This window comes from Aythya fuligula, chromosome 6, assembly GCF_009819795.1.
Source record: "Aythya fuligula isolate bAytFul2 chromosome 6, bAytFul2.pri, whole genome shotgun sequence".
NCBI classification, from domain to species: domain Eukaryota; kingdom Metazoa; phylum Chordata; class Aves; order Anseriformes; family Anatidae; genus Aythya; species Aythya fuligula.
Window position 1 is genome coordinate 8523732 of NC_045564.1, and position 23778 is coordinate 8547509.

The 23778-nt window shown below is 42.6% G+C and overlaps 1 protein-coding gene across 1 annotated transcript in view; it reads right to left on the reverse strand.

Moving 5' to 3' along the window:
- Positions 1-23778, reverse strand: part of ABCA12 (ATP binding cassette subfamily A member 12) — an 81579-nt gene that overhangs the window by 24191 nt on the left and 33610 nt on the right. Inside the window, exons 13-34 of the mRNA XM_032190340.1 lie at positions 23456-23709; positions 23226-23338; positions 22633-22757; positions 21715-21888; positions 20625-20789; positions 19670-19871; positions 18982-19121; positions 18304-18423; positions 17078-17168; positions 15535-15714; positions 13769-14075; positions 11082-11196; positions 9391-9720; positions 8471-8540; positions 8236-8370; positions 7411-7566; positions 6496-6673; positions 4718-4936; positions 3863-4059; positions 3309-3469; positions 1347-1571; positions 125-263 (exon numbers count right to left, since the gene is read on the reverse strand). Of these exons, the coding sequence (XP_032046231.1) occupies positions 125-263; positions 1347-1571; positions 3309-3469; positions 3863-4059; positions 4718-4936; positions 6496-6673; positions 7411-7566; positions 8236-8370; positions 8471-8540; positions 9391-9720; positions 11082-11196; positions 13769-14075; positions 15535-15714; positions 17078-17168; positions 18304-18423; positions 18982-19121; positions 19670-19871; positions 20625-20789; positions 21715-21888; positions 22633-22757; positions 23226-23338; positions 23456-23709 (3796 nt within the window). The remainder of the gene's footprint in view (positions 1-124; positions 264-1346; positions 1572-3308; positions 3470-3862; positions 4060-4717; positions 4937-6495; positions 6674-7410; positions 7567-8235; positions 8371-8470; positions 8541-9390; positions 9721-11081; positions 11197-13768; positions 14076-15534; positions 15715-17077; positions 17169-18303; positions 18424-18981; positions 19122-19669; positions 19872-20624; positions 20790-21714; positions 21889-22632; positions 22758-23225; positions 23339-23455; positions 23710-23778) is intronic.

Genomic DNA, 23778 nt, shown 5'->3' on the forward strand with positions numbered 1-23778 from the left:
TGATTTCTGGTTGGGTGAAACGTGGTTTCCAACACAGAAAGAGAACAGGAAAGCTCAAATCAGTCTGTCATTCACTTTTTGCATCTGTGACAAAGCTGGAATAAATCTGGAGGTAATTCAGTACCATCTCTCTCTGTGAAGGTGTCTGTGTTCACAGACATTTCTTCACTGGCAATTTGACCACTGGCTCCAGGCAGTTGTTGAGGCAGTTCAGTATCTTCTTGTGGATCCTTCCCAAGCTCTTTTGTCAGATTGAGAAACACCTACACAGCAAGAAAACATAAAGGAAAATTGGTCCAAATTACTCCACTTTCCAAACCAATAATCAGAATCCACTCTCCTGCATGCTTCTGTAGCTCCCATTCCTACTCCGTAGCTCTTTGTGGAGCAAATGCGGATGACAATCCTCTTTTTATTCCCTTTGTGTTCTGAGGGAGAAATTCACTTTTTTTTTTTTTCCAGTATAAAATTGTTGTCCAGCTACCTGTCACCTCTCTTGCTGCAGCAGTGGCAAACTAAACTTTTGCAGCTGCCCACAGCTGGACTTACCTTGCCCTAATGCCACCCTGCTGCCATAACTACTGAGTAAGTGTTAAAGAAGCTGCATCTCAGCACACTGGCAGCTTACCCTGCTTGGCATCAGTAAAGAAACAAGTAGGGTTGTCTCCCTGGGATATTTTCCTTTCCAGCCCCTGACAATCCTGACTGCCTCAACACAAACAAACAAGGATTTCTGGACAGAAAGGTGACAAACTGCATCTCTTCCGTGAGAGGAAGTTTGCATCATTTAAAACTACTTCTTACAACTCATTGTTTAAAGCTGCTTTTTGTTTCTGATGTAACTAAATGCTTGTGGTTATTGTGTTTATTATGACAAGAGATTTTCTGTGGGCAGGAAGATGCCTGTGTTATTCTGAGATGCTCCAGGTGACTCACTTGTGCACGGCAGAATCCATGCTGAAGTTTAGCATTTAGACTGTTTTCTAACTGTCTGGAGACAACCCCAAATTCACAGCGATGAGAAGCAAATCTCGAACAGAGATGTGTCTTTGCCCTTTCTCCCGTCTTAACTCCAACATCTTATTTTCCAGGTAAAATGCTGAAAGGTCTTAGCAAGGTAAGGCAGTGGTATGCTTTGTGCATTAGTAAATTTAGTAGATTGATGAATTCAGCTACATGCTCACATGTTCATAAACGTAGCACAGTGAGAAACCAAACCACCTCTTCCCTTGTCTGTGACTCCCATGTCCCAAACATGCCATCATCTACCCCAGAAAGCAGAGCTACACAGTTCTGGGAAGTTAATCTCAATAAACATTTCATTTAATTGAGTCCTGAGCTCGTACCTCTTCCACGGTTGTGTTTGAAATCCCGTAGCAACCAAGGTGGAGATCACTCAAGCTGGTATCAAGGGCTCTGAGAAGCGCCTGGTAGGCCCCCGAGACTGTGGACTTGAAGGGGGGAAGCACGTACACGAGCTCCCCACCAATATCCTCCTTGAGATAAGCCTCTGGAAGGTGGGACTGGATCAGGGAGGTCACTGCTGCGGTGTCACACTCCTCTATCATATTCTGAAAAAGGAAGAAAACACTCTGGTCAACGGGAGGGCTGTGAGGTCAATATTCCTGCTGCAGGATTCAGCCCCAATTCTGTGCTGCAGTATAACCAGTGGGCAGACTTAATCCAGACAGGCAGTATTTCAGTTTATACAGCAAAAGGAGATGAAACTGGGCTTCTGGCATTTGAAGATGACTGAAGGATGTGGCACAGACTCCCTGCCCCTCGTTGTGCTGAGGAAGAGATGAGCTCTGGGGACTTTTTGGACTACACTGTACCCATCTTGGTCCATCCAGAGCTCACCGAGCTCCCTCTGTCCACAGGCATACTGGGACTGGGACAGATTGACCATTTTGTACCAGCTAGAGGTTTTACAGTACAGACAAGAAGCCTAGCCACAAGGGAGAGCTGACACCTGAACTTGGCTGCCAGCACAATTACAACCTTTTTCCTCATGAAAAACAGGGCTTACACATGGGTCCTTTGTCATTTCTTCTAGCTATACTGCCAGCAGTTTGGAAGAGGGGCTGATCTCGTACAGTGTCTGTGTGTTATTCTGTGTGCTGGGGCTACCAACAGTACTGTAATAAATGCTGTAAGAACAGAGTTCCTCCCTCCTTGCAAACAGCAGAACATTTTGCCTCAGGCCAGGTACTATCCACAGGCCTTTCCCATCTCTTATCTCTGAACTCCAGAATTCACACTCTGCACCTGGCCTTGCCTTTAACCCTCACAGAGACCCTGTTCTTTTCCAACAAAGCAGAAAGCTGACATTTCTGCTTGCTGAGGGCCGCAGGGGCTGGTCTGATGTCCTCCCTGGTGGCTGGTTTGGAGATCCTCCCTCTGCTTCAAGGAACATGCTCTGTCAGCACCTCTCCCTGAGGCACAGCGTGCTCACATACAGATCTTCAGCAGCTCTTTGGTGCCTCTCTCTGCATCCAACGCAACCACTTTGGTACTGCTTCCATCCTCAGCTCCTGCCAGCAGCATCCCTGAGCAAGCCTCGATGCTCTCCTTCAGAGATGAAGCTGCTGAGAGCTCATGCTACATGTGGGCTCAAACATCAGGCATCTACCTCCCTGCAGTACCTGCTGTGGTGACTATGCCCATTGGACATGAAAGGGAGCCAGAGCCAGGAGGGAAGGGAGGATAAAGAGGACTGCATTGCTCACCTGGGCACAGAAGGCTCAGATTCACACCTCTGCCTTGTCTGTTAGAGCTGCAGCTAAGACTCCTATGTTCTGGGAAACTCTCTGTATAGGCTGTCTTTCTGAAGGAAGCTTATCTATAAAAGTGTGTGAATTCCAGCACAGGACAGACAGAGTGAGCCAGAGAGCAGAGTGTGCTGTGTCTTGTGCATCTCAGTGGCGGAAGCATATAAGAAAGTGGTCTTAATGGCAATCTACAGGCTGTAGTTACGTGTTTACAAAGCCAGCATGTGCTTGAACCTGTCTATCTAAAACCAAAGGTTTCAACCCAAAATGCATCCAATTTTCACCCTGCAATAAAACGGTCACATGAAGAATCCATTCCATGGAAGAGATATTAGACTGGAATAACCATTCCATGGCAGAGATCTAAGACTAAGATGAACCTTCTGCAATGTGTTTCATTTCTGTGGGATGCTATGAGTTGCTTCCTTCCTTCAGGTCATACAATTGACTCAAGTTTCCCACCCAAGATGTCTATCATAACATCACACATTTATCTTAAGATGAGGCTGAAGATTTAGGACCACCTCTGACACAAACCTTCTTTTTTGTGAGTGTCAGGTGGTATCCATCACCAAACGTTTCCTTGAGGTAGAACGGTGACCCACAGCATTTGAGCCCCCCGTGCTCCAGGAAGGCGATTCGGTCACTCAGTACTTCTGCTTCATCCAAGTGATGTGTTGAGAGAATGATGGTTCTGCCTGGGAAACAGGAAGCTGATGTCAACCAACACAATAAACACGCAGGATTACATGAGACAGGTGAAAGCTTTACCGAATGAGGGCATGCAGAGCACCAGGTGAAAAATCAACTGTGCTTTTTGGGAATTAATAATGAAACTGGATGAAAGAACACTAGAGAGAAGTTGAAAGTTACTATCATAAGTTGTGTTTTATCGTAAAGTTTCATTTCAAATGACATTGGGAATTTACAAGAAGAGCCTGGAATGCACCCAGAGGCTCTGCAAAGTCCCAGATCCCCACAGCTAGCTCTCTGTGGTCTCCAAAACCTGCTGCTCAAAGCCACTGATATCATATTTTCAAGTGACACAAATCACTTTTGCCACTGAGCAGCATCTCATCTCATCACAGTACCTTTTTTATTCTTGGAGATAATTTCCCAAATACTCCTCCGAGAGCACGGATCCACCCCTGTGGTTGGTTCATCCAGGATCACCACCCTTGATCCACCCAGGAGAGCAATAGCTATAGACAACTTCCTCTTCATCCCCCCCGACAGGGAACCAGCTAGCTTATGACGATGGCTGTACAGTCCCGTCTCCTTCAAAGTCCTTCAAGACAAAGAAAAAACAACCCCCAGAGGTTGTCCTTCAGGCATCTTTTAAAAGCAGGGAATCTGAAAATACCCAAAAAACATAACTGCAAATGAAAAACTGCTCAAGTATGGACTGCTCTACTAAATGGTCACAGTGCACTGAGATGATTCATCCTATAGCTCAGCCACTGGGATTTTAATTTAAAAAATCTTTTTTTAGGATGTTTTCAAAGTTTCCATCTGACAAGCCAAGGTTAAAGGCTCAACCTCATCAACAGAGAACACCAAGATCCAAATTCCCTGGGACGTTCTGGCTGTTTCACTTCTCCGCAGAACCAATAAAGCCGACATCATCTTTCTGACTGGTTGATTAAATCCCTTTCTGGGGAAAACTGTAAAGAAGCAAGGACCAGACCCTTAGGCCAATAAATTCATCTCCAAAGAATTGTCACAGAAGCCTGTGAACCCCCTGGAGAAAAGACATTGTTTTCTTACAGCCCCAGATTTCAACACTCAATATCCTCCTCTAAGCAGACCAAGGCATTATTTGAACTCCAGGCTGGGTCTGCAACTGTGCTCAAAACCATTCATTTGAGCTTTGTAGGGGCAATGGCACTGCCACGCAATAATTTTCAGAGCCCTCTCACCCTTCTCCAACCCTGCTGTTTTTATACCTCTTAACTTCTTGGTAGAGCTCTTCTTTACTCCAGTGAGGGACTTTGATGTACCCGTAGAGCAGCAGGTGCTCCTTCGTGGTGAGGTAGTTGAAGAGCACGTTGTGCTGCATGCATATACCCATGTTCTTCCTGATAACCTCCTGATCAGTCCTGATGTCTTTGTCATAGACAATGATAGTACCTGATGATGTAGGGAACAACCCAGTCAAAATAGATCTGAAAGGGAAAAATAAATAATAAAGGAAGTTAAAAAAAAAAAAAAAAAGTAGAAAGCCAGACATGATTTTTTTCCACATCCTCCTGCACCTACATGTATTGTTACTTGCAAAGCTTCCTTCCATCACCACTGCACTCCTTGCAGCCAGAAATAACTGAACACAGCTTGTTTTGCTGCCTGCCATGCTTGGGCAAAGCAGTGGCCAATTAACATCAAAGAACATCCTCCTCCTGCTCTGTGGGACTGTGAAGGCAAGTACCAAGCTAGCGCATGGAACTCTGGCTACTTTTCACATATACTTTTATCTTCCTTGGTCTTCCCCTCTCCAACTCAGACCACGGTGTGTCCCACACATCCATACTCATGAATGCCCTTCACTTCCCATTTAATCACTGGGAAATGCAGCTACTCTTCATTCTTTGAGGTTTGTCTGCAGTATCCAGCCAGCCTCATACTGCTAACCACATCAGAGATTGCAAACCACATCTTCATCATACTAACCACATCACAGCAGGGAAACCTGATTTCACTGCCGTGATTAACAAGGAATGGGAGAGGACTTCCAGGCAAGGCACCTCACGGAGGGCAGCACTTTCAACTAGTTCAAGCTAATAATACTACCTAGTAATGCTGCCTACCTAACAGACCCGAGTCAAACACCTTCTGCTTGGAGTAACTACTTACATAATATGGGTTGTTTTTAGAGCTGTCCTGCAGGGAGTAAAAGCAGAAGATGCATCTCAGACTCCCTTTCACCTTCCCTGGGTTGCTCTCTCTCCTGGGACTTTTAACCCTCATTAAAAAGGAGAGAAGTAACTTGTGACCTTACTCGGGATTTGAAGCCTGCACTAAGTTTCAAGAAGCCATTATATTTTTCTGTACACCACCTTTGCCTACACTTCACAAAGAGGACATGAGATGAATTTCTAATAAGCTGAGATGAAGCACACATCTGTCTTACTGATTTTGGCTCTTCTGGGGCTTCTATTTATCAACTTAATGTTGCTTTCAGAGTGATGCATATATATATATCAGTGGAGAAATCAAGTTCTACAGGTTTGTTTTACTGCTTTTATCTAACAACTCAACCAATAATTTATAAATGGCAAGGCTAGAAGGGCTGGAAGGCCAATGTATTAACCTACTGCCATCCCGGCCCAGTCAACACATGAGTCTGTACAGCTGAAATATACCTTTATTAAGCTTTTGTGCTAATATCATTTCAACTTTGGCATGTGCAAAGCTACCCACAGCTTTCAGAGCAACCCAGCCCCAGGCACCAAAGCCTTGTGGAACAAAATGCTGGAACAGCTGCTGTGCTGTGTATTACAGCGATCCTACCAGACTAAAAAGCATATTCCTAAGCAGCAAAGGAGCTTTAATTCTAACAGATGAAGGGACAGCTGAGGTTGTCCAAGACCCAGATAAAACTGCAGGAGAGATCTGTCCTAATAAAGCATCTTATTCAGCTCCCCAACCCTCCACAGCCCCACTTGCTCTCTCGTTCACCCTGCCATGCCCCGCAGTATAAAACATCCCAACTTTAAAGGACACGTACATGGTCGTCGTTTTCCCAGCTCCATTGTGTCCCAGCAGGGAAGTTATATTCCCTTCGTAGAAGTTGAGGCTGAGGTTGTCCACTGCAGCTTTGGATCCATAAACCTTTGTTATGCCACGGAGGGAGACTCCCAAGGTCAGGTCAGTGGGCTCTGGCTCCAGATGAGGAGGGGGAGCACCTACAACACCAAAGGGAAGGGGCAGAGGACAGTTACTTTTTTTTTCATCTCAGAAATAAGCAGGGCTTTTTATAGCATAAAATACAGCAAAAGTAGGTGCCTTTCAGCAAAGAATGTAGAGAACATTTCAGAGGATCTGAATCATTTGAGCTCTCCCGGATTTCTCCTTTTCACTTCTGCAACTTCTTACAACTCCTGACAATAAGCGTTAATCGCTTCTGAAAGGTCTCATATTTAGATGTTTCAGAGCACCTAACACAATCTATACTAAGAAAGCACAGCAAAACTACTAAATTAGTTTTGTTAGGTAGAATCAGCAAGCTTGTATGTGTGATCTCCCTGTGTTTTACAGGCTAAATATTTAAAGAAACAAACAAAGCAGCACATATCCCTTTTGACAAGTGGAAACTTCTGTTTGCTTGCACAAACAAAAATGTGTTTTTCTATGCAGAGCATTGTAGAGTGAAGTATATGCATCTAAGGTATCTGCCAAACTACAGTATACACAAGTATGCAGGTGAGTATCAGTAGTGGATTTCCATATCAAATAGAAAGAAAAAGGAAAATTTAAAAGCCAAATCTCCATTCAGGTAAGCAACAGTTTCCAATTTTTTCTATGCTACAAAATAAGGATTAACACAGAAATGCGCTTTCTGAGAGTGGTGCCCCTTTGCAAATTCCACTTTGTTTACTTGAAGTGTAAGTTGGCATTGTTACCCCGTGTAGAATTCACATACATATCTTATTGTTGAGGGGGGCTTCTTTCCTTAGCATCAGCTTGCTGAAGAAGAGGCCCCTTTGTTTCTCACTCCAGAAGGGGAGGTAACTGTTGTATTCAAGCCAGTACGATGGAAGGAACGGGAAATACCAGGGAGCAGCCATGCCATATCGTCCTGCAAGAAGATAAGGAAGCTCATCCAGGTATCTGCAGAAAGCACCACTGTTAGATTGCACTCAAAATAACAAAAAATGAACTCCGTAGAGATCTCTCCTCTCTTGATGTGCTTCATGTACTACTGATACTTGGTAGAGGATTTTCCCTTAATTGGCACAATAGGAAGCATTTGCTAATTTGTTATTCTGAGTAACTTCATAGCCAGAGGGTTGGAGTACTTTACATTTTCCACTGGGTAGATTTCTGTGTGCCAGTGGACTGCTTCATTAGGTGGGGAAGAAAAGCAAAAGACAAATGTACTGGCTCTTGCCCAAGGCAGGAATTACTTTTTGAAATCGAATGATATAAGTAACGCAACCCAAAATCACTCAGCTGACAAATGCTGGCTAACACGCTCTGTTCTCATTTTCACCAACCAGACAGCAAACATACCCTTCTGTGTCTTTGGCTTCAGCTTGTTTATGGGTTCCATCTACCCACATGATAAGCAGAAGAACCCTATTTTTCCCTTGCTCTGCCTTGTCCCAGTTTCATTAACACTCAGACATCCACCAAGCCTTTTGGTCTAGGAACAGAAATATCCTGTGTGGGCAGACTGAAATCAGCCAGTGTTGTATTCATTGTTTTCCAAAGGAAATGCAACAACCTCAATGCAACATATCCTTACCTGGGAACACATTCCTTATATACCACCCCAGGATGAAGTAAATGAAGGAGTCTATCAGAATGAGCCAGCACATCCAGCCAAAGGAGGTGTTGTCTCCAATCATTGGGGATTTATACATGTTGTCCCACTGCAGACCTGCAAAAAGGAATTTAGAAATACAACAGAATCCATATTAGTTAATGAAACACCGCGTCCATGGGAACTCAAATCCTAGTTTTGTGTATAATGAACATACCTATGCCCTGTGCCTCGTAGCGAGCAATGTATTGACTTGCATAGCTGAAGGCAGTTGGAGACAACAGGCTCTGAGGAATAAACACAATTGAAAACAAACAATTTTTCAATTAGTCTCAAAGAGAAATTGTCAGACAACCAATCAGGTACCTCACTGGCTTGGTAAAATAGCTAGAAAAATGAGTTAGATTTTTTCCAACAGTCACAAAGAGCAGTGGATGAGGCTTATGGGTTTTAGCAACTCCTTAGAACGTTCCCTCCTTTTGCTTCCACTCCCAGTACCCAACTTCCACCCTCCTTCAGGGCTTTTGAAACAAAGTTGTGACTGAAAATTCCCTGAGGTGGCTAATAATTTTACCACTTGAATTAACAGGTGTCCTTTCTCAAATGTGGTGGACTCAAAGAAAACAAGTACAGCTTCTGGAACCTAACACCTATTTATTTCTACCTTTGGTAAGAGACATGGCTTTATGTCTCCTTCTGTGACTATGAATTTGAGATACATACAACTAAAGGACAAGCAGACCCAAGCCTCCTTCACAGTCCTGCAACCTAAATTCCTTACTGACCAGCCTTGCTGCTCGTGGTGGCTGAAAGTAACCCATTTTTGCCTTGCACTTTGTGAGGGTTCACACTACTCTGATTCGGGAAGGTGGTAACTCCCTAAAATGGCACAGGTATTGTGTTCAGTCCTAGCACACCACTAATTAAAGGCCTCCTTGCACCAGGCCATGGCCAGCTCTCCTGCTACGTGCTGTCGTTCCTGTCAACACCCACTGATGGGTGAATGATTTAGAAAGGAATTTAGGGTTTAGAATTCATGTATAATCGTGACACAAGCCTTAATAACAATTGAAGTGTACTGAAGGTGAATGCCTGCTTCCACACACATAATCCCTGTTACTGAAAAGCAGAACTTACCAGTAGGCTCTTCACCGAGAAGCTCAAGTGATTTTCAATGACAAGCAACACAATGAAGGGGAAGAAGGTGAGGATGTACACGAGACTGCCCACCAATGCTGCTATGTTGGTGTTGTTGAAGAAAACGCTGATGAAGTAGCTCATGGCTATGATGGACAGGCTGTAGTCCATGAGGTACAGGAACAGGAGCGACGTGTTTGTTTTGGGAAGGATGTCACCCACTTTTAGGATAACGATGAGGAAGGTGACGGTGATTAGAAGGAAGACAGCACATTCTATGAACCAGGCGATAAAATGGCTGCTTGCATTAACACCCATCATTTTCATGTACTACAGAGAGAAAGGTTAAAAAGAAAAAAAAAAAAAAAAAAGAAAATTACAAATGGCAAAAGTTTATTAAGAGTTTTTTTTTGTTATTGTTGTGGGGTTTTTTTCAGTGATAATAGGGCACACAAACAAAATATGCTCTTTCCTACTTTGGCATACTGCTCTGTTGATAACCAAGGAGAAACCACGCTCCCACATTTCTGGAATGCTCTGGGTTTGCACAGCAGTTCATTGCAAACGAACAGCAGGGGCAGGATCTGCAAGCATCATGTGCCGCAACCCACAAGTTGCAAAGCAGCTGCTGGCATTACGTTTGTAACCTTTCTATTTTTTTAAATAACTTTTTTTTTTTTTTTTTTTTTTTTAATAATGCTATTTCACTCAGTGGCTTGAGTGTAAAAACTCTTAGGTCTCTTTGAAACCAAGCCATTTCACACACATCCCCAAGGTAATACATAAGAGATAAATTAGCATGGTTATATAGAAGTGATGTTAATTTATATTAGCTGATGATCAAGGCCACAAGACCTACAGAACTGTAAATCTGCATTGCTGAACCCAAAAGAAATGACCAATGCTGTTGTCTTGTTGTAGATAACACAACTAAACAGAAGACTGACACCCTCGGTCTTAGAGACAACGCAAGTGGGTTCCCAAAACTATACTGGGAACTAATGGGGCCGTCAACTAGCTATTGGGGTTCACTCATTGTCAGTCTCATTAAAGTTCATAGGGTGCCCTTTCTTAGAAAGGCTTTTTGGTGAATTAATATATTTCCATGGTACCAGATAAAAAACAAATCATCCGAAGATGAGCTTTACAAAAAGTTCTTTACAAAAAGTATCTCTGTTGCCTGTGCTCATACTGAAAACCCAAGTTACTGCAGTAAGTTCCCTATGTCTCAATGTCATTTCTTTTCCTATAGGCAACCTGAAGGAAGGACTTCATTTCAGAGGAGCTGATGTAAAATGTAGCACCTTCTGAATTATTAAGTATAATAACTTCAAGGATAGGAAGAAAGTCTCTTTGTGTCTTTGTTCCCAGTAGGTACGACTCAAAGTCAATTTTCAGGGAGCTTTAAATCTTTAGAAAACTTGTAATTTTGCGAGGTCCCCATGTTTCCAGTGTTCAGCATGGCAAAGCAATATTCTCCCCACTTCAAGGGCAAATGCCCTGCACTTCTACAGTTTTGTGCTTGGTTACAATGTCAGAATTCAAACACTGCAGGCCAGACAATAGGTATATGGAATATTATTTTCCTTAATGCTTGTTTTGCTCCATTTAATGTTGCACATGGGACCTACAACTCACTAATAAGGAAAATCTGTTTATAATTTTACACGCCCCAGAAAGTTTCAGTGTACCTCATAAAGCCTCAGATCTTTCTCTTGAACAAGTGTTTTAACAAAATCAGCTATAAACAGCACCCAGGCAGCCATCAGAGCAAATGGAAGAGAGTAGGTCACGCTGGTTAAGAACCTGTAAAAGGCAAATGCAGGCTTTAGCTGAATACAAAATGTTCAGGGGATTAAAGCTTTCTACAGAATATATTTCTCAGAATAATACTTTGGCACAGGAAAAGACATGCTTATATTTCAAAATGTGAAGTATAATTAATAATTACCCAAAAAAAAGGCTATTTTGCCATTGCATTGAATTTTCTATTCATGAAACTCCTGGCTGTTCAAAAAATAAAAAAAAATAAATAAAAACAAATGTTTATTAAATCACACAGGGATTTCCAGCCAGGTTCTGGAAGCAGTTTTGCTCAGCAGCACCACTGGCATGAGCAGAAACCACCATTGGCAGTGGCATTTCCTGGCTCTCTGGTGGGGTGCATCCAACCTGGAACAACTCAGAAACCAGCCCTTCTGTCAATAAATATAATGGCCAGATTTTGTCATCCGGCCGTATTTCCTAGTGATTGAGGTTGGGTGTCAGTGCTTGCCCTCAGAGTGTCTGTCCTACTGCCCCACAGGATGGGTATTACAGATCCAGGTCTGCAACGTGGGCTTCATAATTCTTGGTTCTTCCTCCTTACAACCTTCCTCCCATGCCAAACGTGCACTGAGAAAAGACACAACAACGGCCCAAAGTAAAATTCCCCTTTTGTGATGGAAAGTAAGTTTTTACAGTGGGAGATTCAACTCATTGTATCTAAAGGGCTTATGTTTTCCTCCCTTATTTTTAAACCTGGCTTTAAAAAATAAATAAATAAAAATCGGTATTATTCCTGGGAAAAGTTCAATTCACAATAGCAATTCTTTTTAATTTACTTTTTTTTTTTAAATTACATTTTGAATTGTAATGCCCCAAACTTCCCCAAACCAGTGCTTTTAAGAAATGTTTCCATGTGAATGAAGTCATATTTATAATGAACGATGAAAATGCATTTTGGTAGCTTTACCAATTTTTTGCCACTTTTTTTTTTTTTTTTTTAATCACCACCTTGCACGTTATCTCTAGGCTATGAAAAAATCAGTATTTCCCATACTTTCATTGTAGTAGTAGTATATGAGTTCCTCCCATTTCTCTCCAGGACATGTGCTAAGAATCGATAAACAGCCATTTTATGATGACTTCTACTGGATGCAAATCCAAAGCCTTTAGGTAGTTTAATAATTGAGCAAACTCATGGCCCTCTGAATCCAGGGTGGAGAGGGAAACCCAAAGGCAAGCTGTTTTCTCAGCAGCCCAAGAACAAGCAAAGGAACAGATAACACTGTAGTAAGTGCCCCCAGCAGCCAGTTAATCATTGTGCAAAACTATCTCACAGCAATAATACACGTTTACTGCAAGTTGATGCTTGGTTTGAATGTTCCCTGCCTGCATACTGGCAGGCACTTCGCATGCATTTACTTAAGGAGGGATGGTAAGTTCCGAGCTCTCACAAGACAGGCTGACACAGGAGGTTAAGGGCTCTGCTGTAGCTCCCAGGTCATCTTTTAGCTCATGCAGTCAAGATGCAGAGCTCCAAAGTTCAGTCTGTACTCTTGGTCCACAGGAGACCTTCATGTCTGTATGGATTGCCTGCCCAACCTACCAATATTACCTGCTGAACATCCTTCAGTGCTTTGTGAGGGACACAAAATCCCTTCCTCGTGTGTTTTCCACTCAGCTTGGCCACCAGCTGTGGACAGGGGAGTAATTCTGAGGATGTACCATGTTGCCAGCTTCTCAACGCCAACCAAAATTGCCTTGCCAGAGGGGCAGGTCCTCAGCTGTGAGAGATTGGCTTCTCTCTATTGCACTTGGCAGAGAGATGGTTTATATTTGCTGCAGATCTGGCTCAAGACGAGTGGAAAGGAAGGTGATCCAAAACTTTTTGATCTACTTTACCATTCAGAACTTATTCTGGTCCGCACACGGTTCATGCTGCACTGCTCTGTATAACTGGCTGTTAACCCTGACAACTCGGCGCATCAAAAGCTTTTCTCTCCTCCCTCATTACTGCGGCGATGAATGGTACAATTTCATCTTCCCTCTTATCCTTCTTAAAGCATCTGTGAGAGAGGCACCTGGATTGAGAACTATTCACTCTACGCTGAACGTTAGCCGGAATCAGTGGAATGAATAACAAATAGCACAGCTGGATAGCAATCTGTAGGAACAAAGCTCATAAACCTAGGGGCTCTTTTTGCCCAATAAATACGTTTTCTAAGTTCTGCCGCACTGTCTGCACGTAAACACCTGCAGAACAAGCCAACACTCCTATTTAACCCAAGTCCTGCCAACCCAAGCCTCAGCTCCACCTTCGGAAGTAAAACAAGGACAGCAAATTTTACCTGCTGTAAAACCTGGAGTTACCGTGACAATTCAGGTACACACAGAGCACCGAAAGCAAAAGATTGGTTAAACTAAACAGTGATCATTTATACTAGGGTCTGAACCCCCCCCTTTTTTTCAGACCCTTGAAAAATCACAACACAGACTCATTTTTACCCCATGTGAACAGGTGTTAAGAAGACCAGCACAGCTGGTGAAGCTGACTCCACCAGTCAGACAAGAAGAGTTTATGCAAACCAGGAAGATAAAAGTCCCACAAACTTACATATCCTTATTGTAGCAGGGGTAAGGCATGGCCTGGACTTGAACAGCTATTTCCTCCAGCTTTTTGCCAGTCTGTAACTGAATGATGGCTCTTTCAATGCTGTCCTGGATATAGATAAACGCCCGGCTGTAGATCTGGCTCTGCGAGGTGGAGTTGTGTGGTCCCACAGTCCAGATGCGCTCCCTTATCCTGTTGGTGGTTTGTGTGATCCTGCTGCTCATCCTGATGGTGTAGTTGAGCACAGGAGGGAGGGCCAATGTCCCACCGACGGGGCTGCTCCAGCTTGAAGGCAGCTTGAAAATGATACCTTGGAACAGAAAGGAAAGGGTTTTCCTTCAGTCAGGGTTGATAGCATGGGAGCAATACACACATATATAGGAACTCCTTATTTTTATAAGCCTTTTCTACATTACAGTCCATCATTTCATTTATTTATTGCATAAATAATGCTCAGATGGGCAGGCTGCTTATGGTCACTATCAAGAGTTTGGAAGTGGAAAGTGGAAAACATCACTGCAGCTCCTCCTAACTTCCAAATGTGACCGATGATTCCAGGTGCTAAATACACCCCAAAGGCTTCAAGTCTTCTCCCACTGAGTATTTAAAAATTAAAGGCTCTTAGAATAACCAGCTGTGTTTGGAAAAATCTTGCTGTTAACACAGACTGTCACAGACCTAGTGGGTATGTCTCTTAGCACGTGCATCTCTCATGAGCATGCCCAAATGTACTCCATCACAAGAGCTCACAGTGATGCTGTAACACAAACCTCAGGAGTGTGGCATTGAAAATGGTCCATGGACATATTTTTGTGCACACAGAAACTCCTGCAAAGCTGAAAATATCTGAGAATACAAAAGCTTTGCAAGTTTCTGTTAGGAAATGGAATGCCAGAAACAGCTTGACAGACAGGACTGTTTTTCACCCCTTTAAAATGTCTATTTGACATATATGCTGCTACCACAACATTTTGTCTTTCCAGAATATTTTGCCTGATTATTCTGTAAATGAAACATGTAATGGAAAGGAGGGCAAACATACAGGAAAACTCCTTTTATTGGATTAGACAAGTATTATCAGGGCCTGAAATATGAAGAATAGAAAAAGTTTCTATCTACATTATTATTATGATTATGAAGAACAGGACCAAACAGGTCACGGAACTTATAAGTTAATCCTAATTAAGGAGATATTGTGCATTCTTGAAGAATTAAGACATGTTTGTTTCATTCAAATGGGTAAGTTTTTATTCCCTGCTCTCCTCCTTGCAGTCTGATCTGAAGCTGCAATCCAATCCCACAAATGCAAAAGGTGTGACTAAGAAGACCCATTATAATAATGAAGTGCTGGACCAGAATATCTCAAGATCTTTATCATCTTCTAATAAATTGAACTTTATCATATCTTTTTCAATCAAAGCATCTTTTCCCTCTGGAGGCCTGAGAGAAGGAAGCTCTGGCATGAAGATCTCCTAAGGGCAGCGAAACTTATTTCAATTAACCAAGAGAAAACACCAGATGACCAAAGGCTTTCTTTTTAAAGACAACAGAGGTACAAGAAAAGAGAACATATAAACAGGATGGTGTAAAACATTGCCATAAGGAGGTCCGAGTGTGCAGGACCCATAGTTCTAGGTGAAAGTCAATGGCTGTGCTGTGGAAACTGTGACCACAACAATCACTGGTGGAAAGCCAACCCCTGTAGGCTGGACTCCCATCCTGTACCAGGCTAACTTCAACTGACAGCAGTACTTGAGACTGTTACATACTTGCAAAAAGTTCGTTCTTTAGAAAGAGCTCTTTAGCCATCGTTTCCAATTCTTCTAAGCTTTTGACTGCCCGAATGCGATTAAATGAAACGCAGGAGGACACATTTACAGCAAGGGTAGCTAATGTGTTCAACTGATTGACAATGTCAGAGTTGTTCTGTAACTCCAGCCGAATGTCATCTGGAAACAAACAAACAAAACAAAACAAAAACAGTAGCGTCAGTACGTACAGCAAAAATAAATAAATAAATAAATCCGTCACACCATTCTGCTCTTTATACCAACAATACACCAGAAAGGAAGAAAAGACATACTAAACATGAAGTGTAAAACACATTTCTGCACTTCACAGTGCAACGAAGGCATGTTGTTGACCCAATTTTTATGTTAATCATTTGTAATATGTTCATGAGCTTGCCTTTGGGAGGATGCCAGCGCTGTGATGTGACAGCCATCCCAAATCAGAAGTTGGCACTAACCTGCTGGGTTTCTAGACGTGCATGTGATGCTCACCATTCATTCCACATCTCATGGTTTTTGATGTAATCAACACGTCTGCTGAGCTGCTCTGTCTCAGGGGAGAATAGGCTCTATCCAAGCACATCAAGAAAAGTTATGTCTGTTGTGCTGATGTGTGTACTAAACCTGATAATGAAGTTTAATAACGATGCTGCTGTTGCCTGGCTGTTTTAAAAGGTGACTGCATAATGTGGTGTAACTAATATGGAACAGCTGCTGCAGGCATGATGATTTTATAGGGATTTCAGACAGGAGATGCTACTCATGAAATAACACAGGGGTCATCACGAACAGCACGTTCATACCATTCAGACTTTAACAGACTAAAACCACTCTTGGCTTACACCAAGTTTTGCTGGCATAAACCAGATTTACGTTGAGATGTACGCACGCACTGAAAAAGTACATAGGGGCAATAAGACCAGCTTGGAGGGAGCTATGATCACCATACTGCACACTAAGAGAGGATACATCCACCAGTGCTGTTAGCTGATGATTCCCACTGTGCAGATCAGCACCTCTCACCTTGAAGAACTATGTGAGACCATCAGGGAACAGCAAATGCCATCAGGGCATCTTTAGTAATAACGCCTCTGGCTTCACCAGCCTGTGCTCCTTTAGTGGATCCCTTCCTTTTCTGCTTTGGAAAACTTTCACACTGAACCCTAATGCAATGTAAGTGAGCTCTCCACATTTCCCATCTGAATCCCAGGTAGCTCGTTTGAAGTGATAATTATGGCTAAATAGTGTCCTCCAGTGGCCACAATCAGCTGCGGAGATTCCCATCCTACTATTCCTTCAGCACTCATGAGAAACATCTCTTCGTACAAGCCCTTTGCTTTCTAAGAGTGTTTTCCCATAGACAGACCTCAAGAGTTTCAAATCATGGCTGAGATTGCCTCACACTAAAGCATGTGATGCTGGCCACAGAAGAGCAGAACTGGAGAATGACTACAGTTTGGTGACTCTGGAGCTTCTGGACCTGAAGTACAAGTACGAGGTCAGCACATACGGAACAACTTACCCAGCTCATTTATTTGACTCAGCAGTTCAACTGCATCCAAATCTACCATCAGCTTGATAAAAACCTGCACAAAAGGATTCTGCAGGGCGTTCTGTCAACAAGCAAAGAGAAAAAGCATTAGTTTGACCACAAGCCCCATGAGCTTATTTAGCATATTGCTAAAATACAACAGCCCAGCTGTCTTCACTTATGTTTGTTCAACCCTCTCCTACTCCTTTCCTGACCTTCCATTCTTCATTCTCTGTTTCAGGATGGGGAAATGTCAGCAATTAAAAGAAGAAATCTAATGTTACTTGGAGTCAACAGAAGATGCCTTTTGACTCTCCACCAGGCACTAGACTCCCATGGAAAAATCTTGGATACTCTTTGTTTAACCTGAGGCTTAAAAGTGCAGTAAATTTCACTTCTGTCTGTTCAAGTCCTGCGAACACAGCCAGCACACAATGGGTAGGGTCCAAAATTTAGCTTGGAGATTGGCTGTCAGATTTTTACTTGGCTGAATAGTTCATTATTCCACCACCAAGTGCAGTCAGCAGAGAATATTTCATTTCACTTCTGCATAATCCACTCTGGATTTTCTCTCTGTGCCATAAATATGACAATGATTTTCAGCCACTGAAATTATCTTTGAATGCTTTAGGGTTCCAGAGATCTCATTTTCATAGTTTTTAAGAAAAGGAGACAATTTCTACTGTAGCAAATGTGAAGCATGTATGCGAAGCATTGCAACCTACTGCTTTCTGCAGCCAACCAAGGCTAGGCTCCTTAGGAGAGGAAAAAGAAATTTTATTTACATTCACTGAGGTACAAAGACATCTCCTAGCTCTTATGTGTGTACCAAAGCTACATGTTTATTATAGATACTGTTTCATTTTCTGAAAAAGTCATTTCTTGCCTGGTCTTGGCTGGCTGGATCACTCCATCAAGCAGAAAGTTAATTTACAAACTGAAGAGCGCTCCCTGCTCATCTTAGCCCTCCAGCAGCCCTCAGCACGGCCAGTGTCAGGGAGCATACTACAGACATATTTCAGAAAGAGCATTTGCATGGAGAGGTGTGCCAGCAGTATTTCTGTTAGGGGAACAGGCAGTCAGGCACGGAAGCTGTGAAACCAAGGGCAGAAGCCTGAGCTCAGGTGTCCCCAAGGTCGCTCCAACCCCAATTTATTTCAGTGAAGAAACCCATCCTCCCTCCTGTGCGAGAGACAGGGCAGGGTAAGATCTCGTACCTTGATCATCGGAACTGTCTCGTTTAACTTAGTCAGTGAATTCATGATGGCAGGAGACTTGTCCAGCCATTCCTGAGACTTCAGGGCTAGATCAGCCATCTGCTTTAAGGTGGCATTAGACTATAAAAAAAGCACACAACAGCATATTAAGGATCCACTTATTAATTACCTGAAAGCTTATAAAAAGTAAGTAAAGAAAACAGCTAAGACTAAATTAGGTTTCTTTAGGGTTTTCCTTAGCACCTTGTCACTGTCTGGCAAAATGCCCCTTTAAGTAAGTACTTAAAAATATGGCCTATTAGCTGACATTTAGAGCATGCCTGGGGTGTCAGCTTTCCTTCTATCACTGGCCTGCTTGCCACACGTAGTGGTGAGCGTTTGTCGTGGAAGACATCTCTGTTACTTGCTGAAAATACAGAGGTGAAACTTCATAAATTGAAAGCCTTAAAATAATTGTACTATTAAAAGTGGAACAACATGATTTTTTTGGAGGTAGCATTCATTTGAAGATGGAAGATGACTCATATGACCAGCAATAGAGCTATGAAAAAAATCTGACTAATATTGCAAACAGACAGAAAACAGACTTCTGCTTCCCAAATAATCCAGTCCGTACTAGACACAAATTAAAATCCTTTTGAGTGGGCATATCCTGATGTACTGTAAACAAAGACATACCTTTCCCATGATTGCTCGAGTTTCTGGGGTATCTGGAGTATAAAGGATCTTCCCAAACACCATTGGTTTTAGAAAAGACCAAATTAAAGCTCCAGTTGGGGTCTTGACCAGATCCAGGTAAAAGGACAAACAAAATGGTGCTGTAAGGGCAGAAAAACAAATGAGCTGCACAGAGCACAAGTAGACCAGACATGAGAAAGCTTGGTCCGATTTGTTGCTGTGTCCAGCAAATGACTTCAGGGCTCTCTTTGCTGACTGATAATAATGGGTTTGACAAAAGCAATCCACCCCCAAAATCTCCTGTTGCTGAACTCAAGGCATCAAGAGTCTCCTCGTTTGAGCCAGGATTCTGTGCCTGAAGGTTAAATGCAGTTTTGTGAACTCAGAGGAGCTAATAATGTCAGCGCAGTCAGAAAAACTACACATCAAGAAAAAGCAGTGACCTGTCAAGTCCTAGAACCATCCCATCAACAACTGGGAAACAGCACAGTATCAAGCACTGCTGGGCTATGCAGGCTGTTTGTCTTTTAACATTTATGAAAATAAGCCACCAATAATTTGGGTGGAGCAGATCTTCAACTAACATAAATCATGAGCCCTCTGGAGACATCAAGCTCAGTGATGGATCTCTCTAAACATTAGAGTTTGGCTTTGAAATGTATTTGACTTACGGAAAAGCCAGACTTACTGGAATTGTGAGGAATCCCGTATTTCCTCATCATCTGTTGGACATGGGCATCCTCTACAGAAGAGCTGTTTCTTACAGGGTCTCCAAAATCAGGAAGCAAAGACTCAAAAAACAGGGGTGTGATATCCTGGTTGCAGAGAACTTTTGACATGGATTTAAATGTGCCACGTGTTATCTTAAAGTCATTTGGTTTAAATAATGCCTGCAGAAGAGGAAAAAAAAAAAACAACAGCCAAACAAATAAATCCTGCCTGCTAAAAACATCCTATTCTGGAGAGGAAAAAGAGACAATAGAAGGAAAGGATTAAACATTCTTATACTGATTTCTTAAAATAGGTTTATCTCTATAAAATGAGGGGCTTTCACTGGAAATCTTGATTTTATGGCTAATGTCATTTCAAGGCATGAGACACAATGTGAGAATCGCCTACAACACGTGCAACAAGGGTGCCTGGTGCCATATATACAAGACTATGGAACAGAAAGGGACGGGATCCAGTGGTGGATGCTGTTAGTGCAACCCAAAGTTAATGCAGTTAAACTATGATCTAATGCACACCAAAGCTGGAGTGAATTTTTGCTGCTCACTTAAATGGTTTTGAATCGCCTTCAGCAGGCAGTTCTCCAGCTGTTTTCACACACTGACCACTTCCAGTGTATTTTGTTGGAAGTCTTATTCCCCTTCAAGAGGGCTGTTCATCCCTTGCATTTCTGTTCCTAGTGTTGCCCCCCCCTCCAGCCACACTGGACACCAGGCTGTCTCAATGCTCCAAATCGAAGCACTCCCATTCAGGCAACATGTCAGTTTGATAGAGATTAGTTTTATGGCATCACTCTTTTAAAAGAGAAACAGTAAGCCACAACTGAATGCACCTTCAGCTTCTACAATAAGAAATTCCTACGAAAACTGGTGCAATGGTGTTTTACCTCCCAAGCACACGCAGACTACACATACCTTACTCAGTGACATCCTTCTAGACTGGCGGAGCTTTTTCAGTGAGTGAATAGCTTGCAACAGTGGATCAACGTCAGACTCAACCTGGTGTCTGTAATACTTCATTTTTGTCAGAAGGCCTAACATCTTGTCCACTGGTTTCTGAAGTTCCTTAGGGAATAACATCTGCAAGAGGTAGGAAGGAAACCAATTATGATTAGCGGGAATCTGTGTGCACATCCATGCACGCACCCGTGATCTTCTCTTAATCCCAAAATGGAGACTGTGGGATGTTCAATACCGTTAGGAGGCTTAGGGAGCAGATGTCCCATGGGAACTGAATGAGATTAGCATTCCTAAACCCACAAATGGTTTTGCAACTCCCTCTCATGACTACTACACATTCTAAAAGGTGCATGTTTCCAAATACCTACAGTTACGAAACATGCTAGATGTTGGCTGGGATATAATTTGAGTCTCTGGGAGGTGGCATTTCACACAATAGAGATGTCAAACACTATAGGTGAATTCTGACCTGAGACAAATTAATTGGCATTCTCATTTAGTAACTTTTGTTCCACCCAGGATCATTTCTGTAGTGTTTTAAAATGTGTATTCAATCCACACTTCTCAGTGAACAGTATTTTGACTTGTTATTTATATATACATGTATGTGGGGGATATTTGAATCATTTAATAACTTGGCAGTGACAACTAGATAGGGAAAATATATTTTACAGGATGTTTTTCAGGGCTTCCATTTTCAAAAAAAAAAATTTAGCCTGGTGTCTTGTTTTTGGGAATCCTGAACTCAGCTGGGAATGTTCAAGAGGTTGTGACAGCACATAAACAATACTAGCAGATAGGGAGGCATTCGGAGCAGGCCTGGTGCCTCTAAATGAGGTTTGCTGGTTTACACCAGCTGGGATCTTCATTTATATCCACACTGTCACAGCATGGATACGCAATAAAAATGACTGCATGAGAAAAGCCTGATCTTTGGCTTGTGTAAATCAGCATTGCTCCTGGCCACTGCAATGATATTTTATGACCTTTCAGCCACTACATGCAGCAAAGACTATAGAAAGCACTCTACAAATCCAGCACTAACCTTGTATAAGAAATTATAAACGTCTAAGTGTTGTAACAGGGTGACCCCCAGGATGTACATCTCACGAGTCCTCTCTGACACAGAGAGATTGCAGAACTCCTCTGCTACGGTTTGCAGCTGTGGGTCGGAAGGACGGGTGCTACAGGACTCCAGCTGGAGGATCTGAGAAATGAGCTGTGTTTGCAGAAAGGAAGAAAAGATTTGTCAAGGAGTAGACTGCTCACTCCAGTATGCGTGGTTTAATCTTGCCTCGCTGCTGTTCTTTCCACAATGTCATATTTCAGCCCTGAGAACTAGAATATGCCTACCTACTACTCCCACTCCAAGGGACAAATCCTAAAGATTGTGTTTTACTGCCCAGCTTGCAGAGCAGTAAAAGCTTTTGTGGCTTCAATTTCCCATTGACTGATGCATGTGAAGACTAAAAAAGACTGCGCTCTTTGGGGTTCACTCCAGACAAGATGGTTGGGAAGGGGAAAAGCATCTGGAGCTCTGCTTGCACAGGAGGTTGAAGAAGGCAAGCTCATCTCTCCTTATGGGAGGCTATTTTTGGACCCCTGACTGCTCTCATGAATCCTGGTTAGAATTGTGCTTTTCCATCTGGACTACAACAGCTCCTCAGCACTGAGAACCCCACCAAGGACCTCATTTGTCCTCATTAGGCTGTTACAGCTAATTGTGCCCTCGCTACAGATCAGGGCAATCAGTCACCAGGCAGCACGTGGCTGTTACCAGCTACTGGTGACAGCCAAAGAGACCATATGGCTCTTGGTCTCAAATGGCTAAACTGATGTCAGTGACATCCTCCTGCATTTCTGGTGGTTGTTTTGATCTATGTCCCTTGTCTATCCCTGTGGGATTGTCTACTTCTCTCTGTGCTGTCAACAGGATCTCTCACTACAATGACAGCAAGCTTACGTGACTGCTGTTTTCTGGGAGAGATGTTTCCAGAAGAGCATCAATACTGGCTGCGGACATTCCTGACATGTTTTTGAGATCCTCTTTGAGCTGGTCCACATTTTTAAAGACATCTCTTAACTTTTCTGTAAAGGAAATCAAAAGAAGTTGATGTAACAGCTTTCTCCAGATAGACAGTAATCTCAAACACACAGGGAACTTTATTTTTGGTAAAGGTTGGGAGTGCCGTATATCACTGCTGATTAAAATCCCAAAACTTTGCAGAAGAGTCATAGTTTCTAGGTTCCACAGTCTGAGTTCCACTATGAGGTAAAGTTGACAGGTTTAGGGATAGCAAAGTTTGCCCAAATACAAAGACTTTGGGCTTTCAGCACGTCAGATTTTCAGGCAGTGCAGAAAAAAATGCTGGTCTAGCACTGGCTCTAGAATTACCCTAGACAAAGGATCCCAAGAACAGTGGACATGGTGTATGGTTATTTCAGTAATACCACTTCTTCCTGGCAGCTAAACAAGTCTTGGGATTTCCAGCAGAAGTTATGATACCAGGGATGATATTCACAAACCAACATTGTAGAGAAAATACAGGAAACTACCTTGCTTGCTGGCATCTGTTAAATTCTCAGTGATGTTCAACATGGAATTCAAAGTTTTAATATACTGAGGAATCTCTTGAAAGAAAGCAATTTCTGGTATGTTTTCTTGAAACCTAAATTGGAAAAACAAAACAACCACAAATTTGGGAATATGAGAAGAAGGCAGGAAGACATTTTATCACTTCATAAAGAGAATACTATAGCAACCTAACTCAGAAGAAGAGCCTCACCACTTTATTTGTGCCTGGACATTCGCAGCATCCCCAACCAGTACATTTTGAAGCTCCTGGGAGATCCTTCTGCCATTCAGTACGTTGGTCACAACTTGACTGCTCAGTTCAATAGCACGGAGGAGCTGCTCATGAGATTGACTCTGTTCACACAGTTCTCCGAAGCTAACATTAGGGAGATGGCAAATATGCTGTATTGACTTAAAGCTCTCATAGTCACAAAGAAGTGTTGTCAGATCCCGGAGGCGAGTTATCTTCAAAGGAAAGTTTGAAAAGGAAGACAAATGCACAAACACCAGTTAGATGACAGAATTATAAAAGGT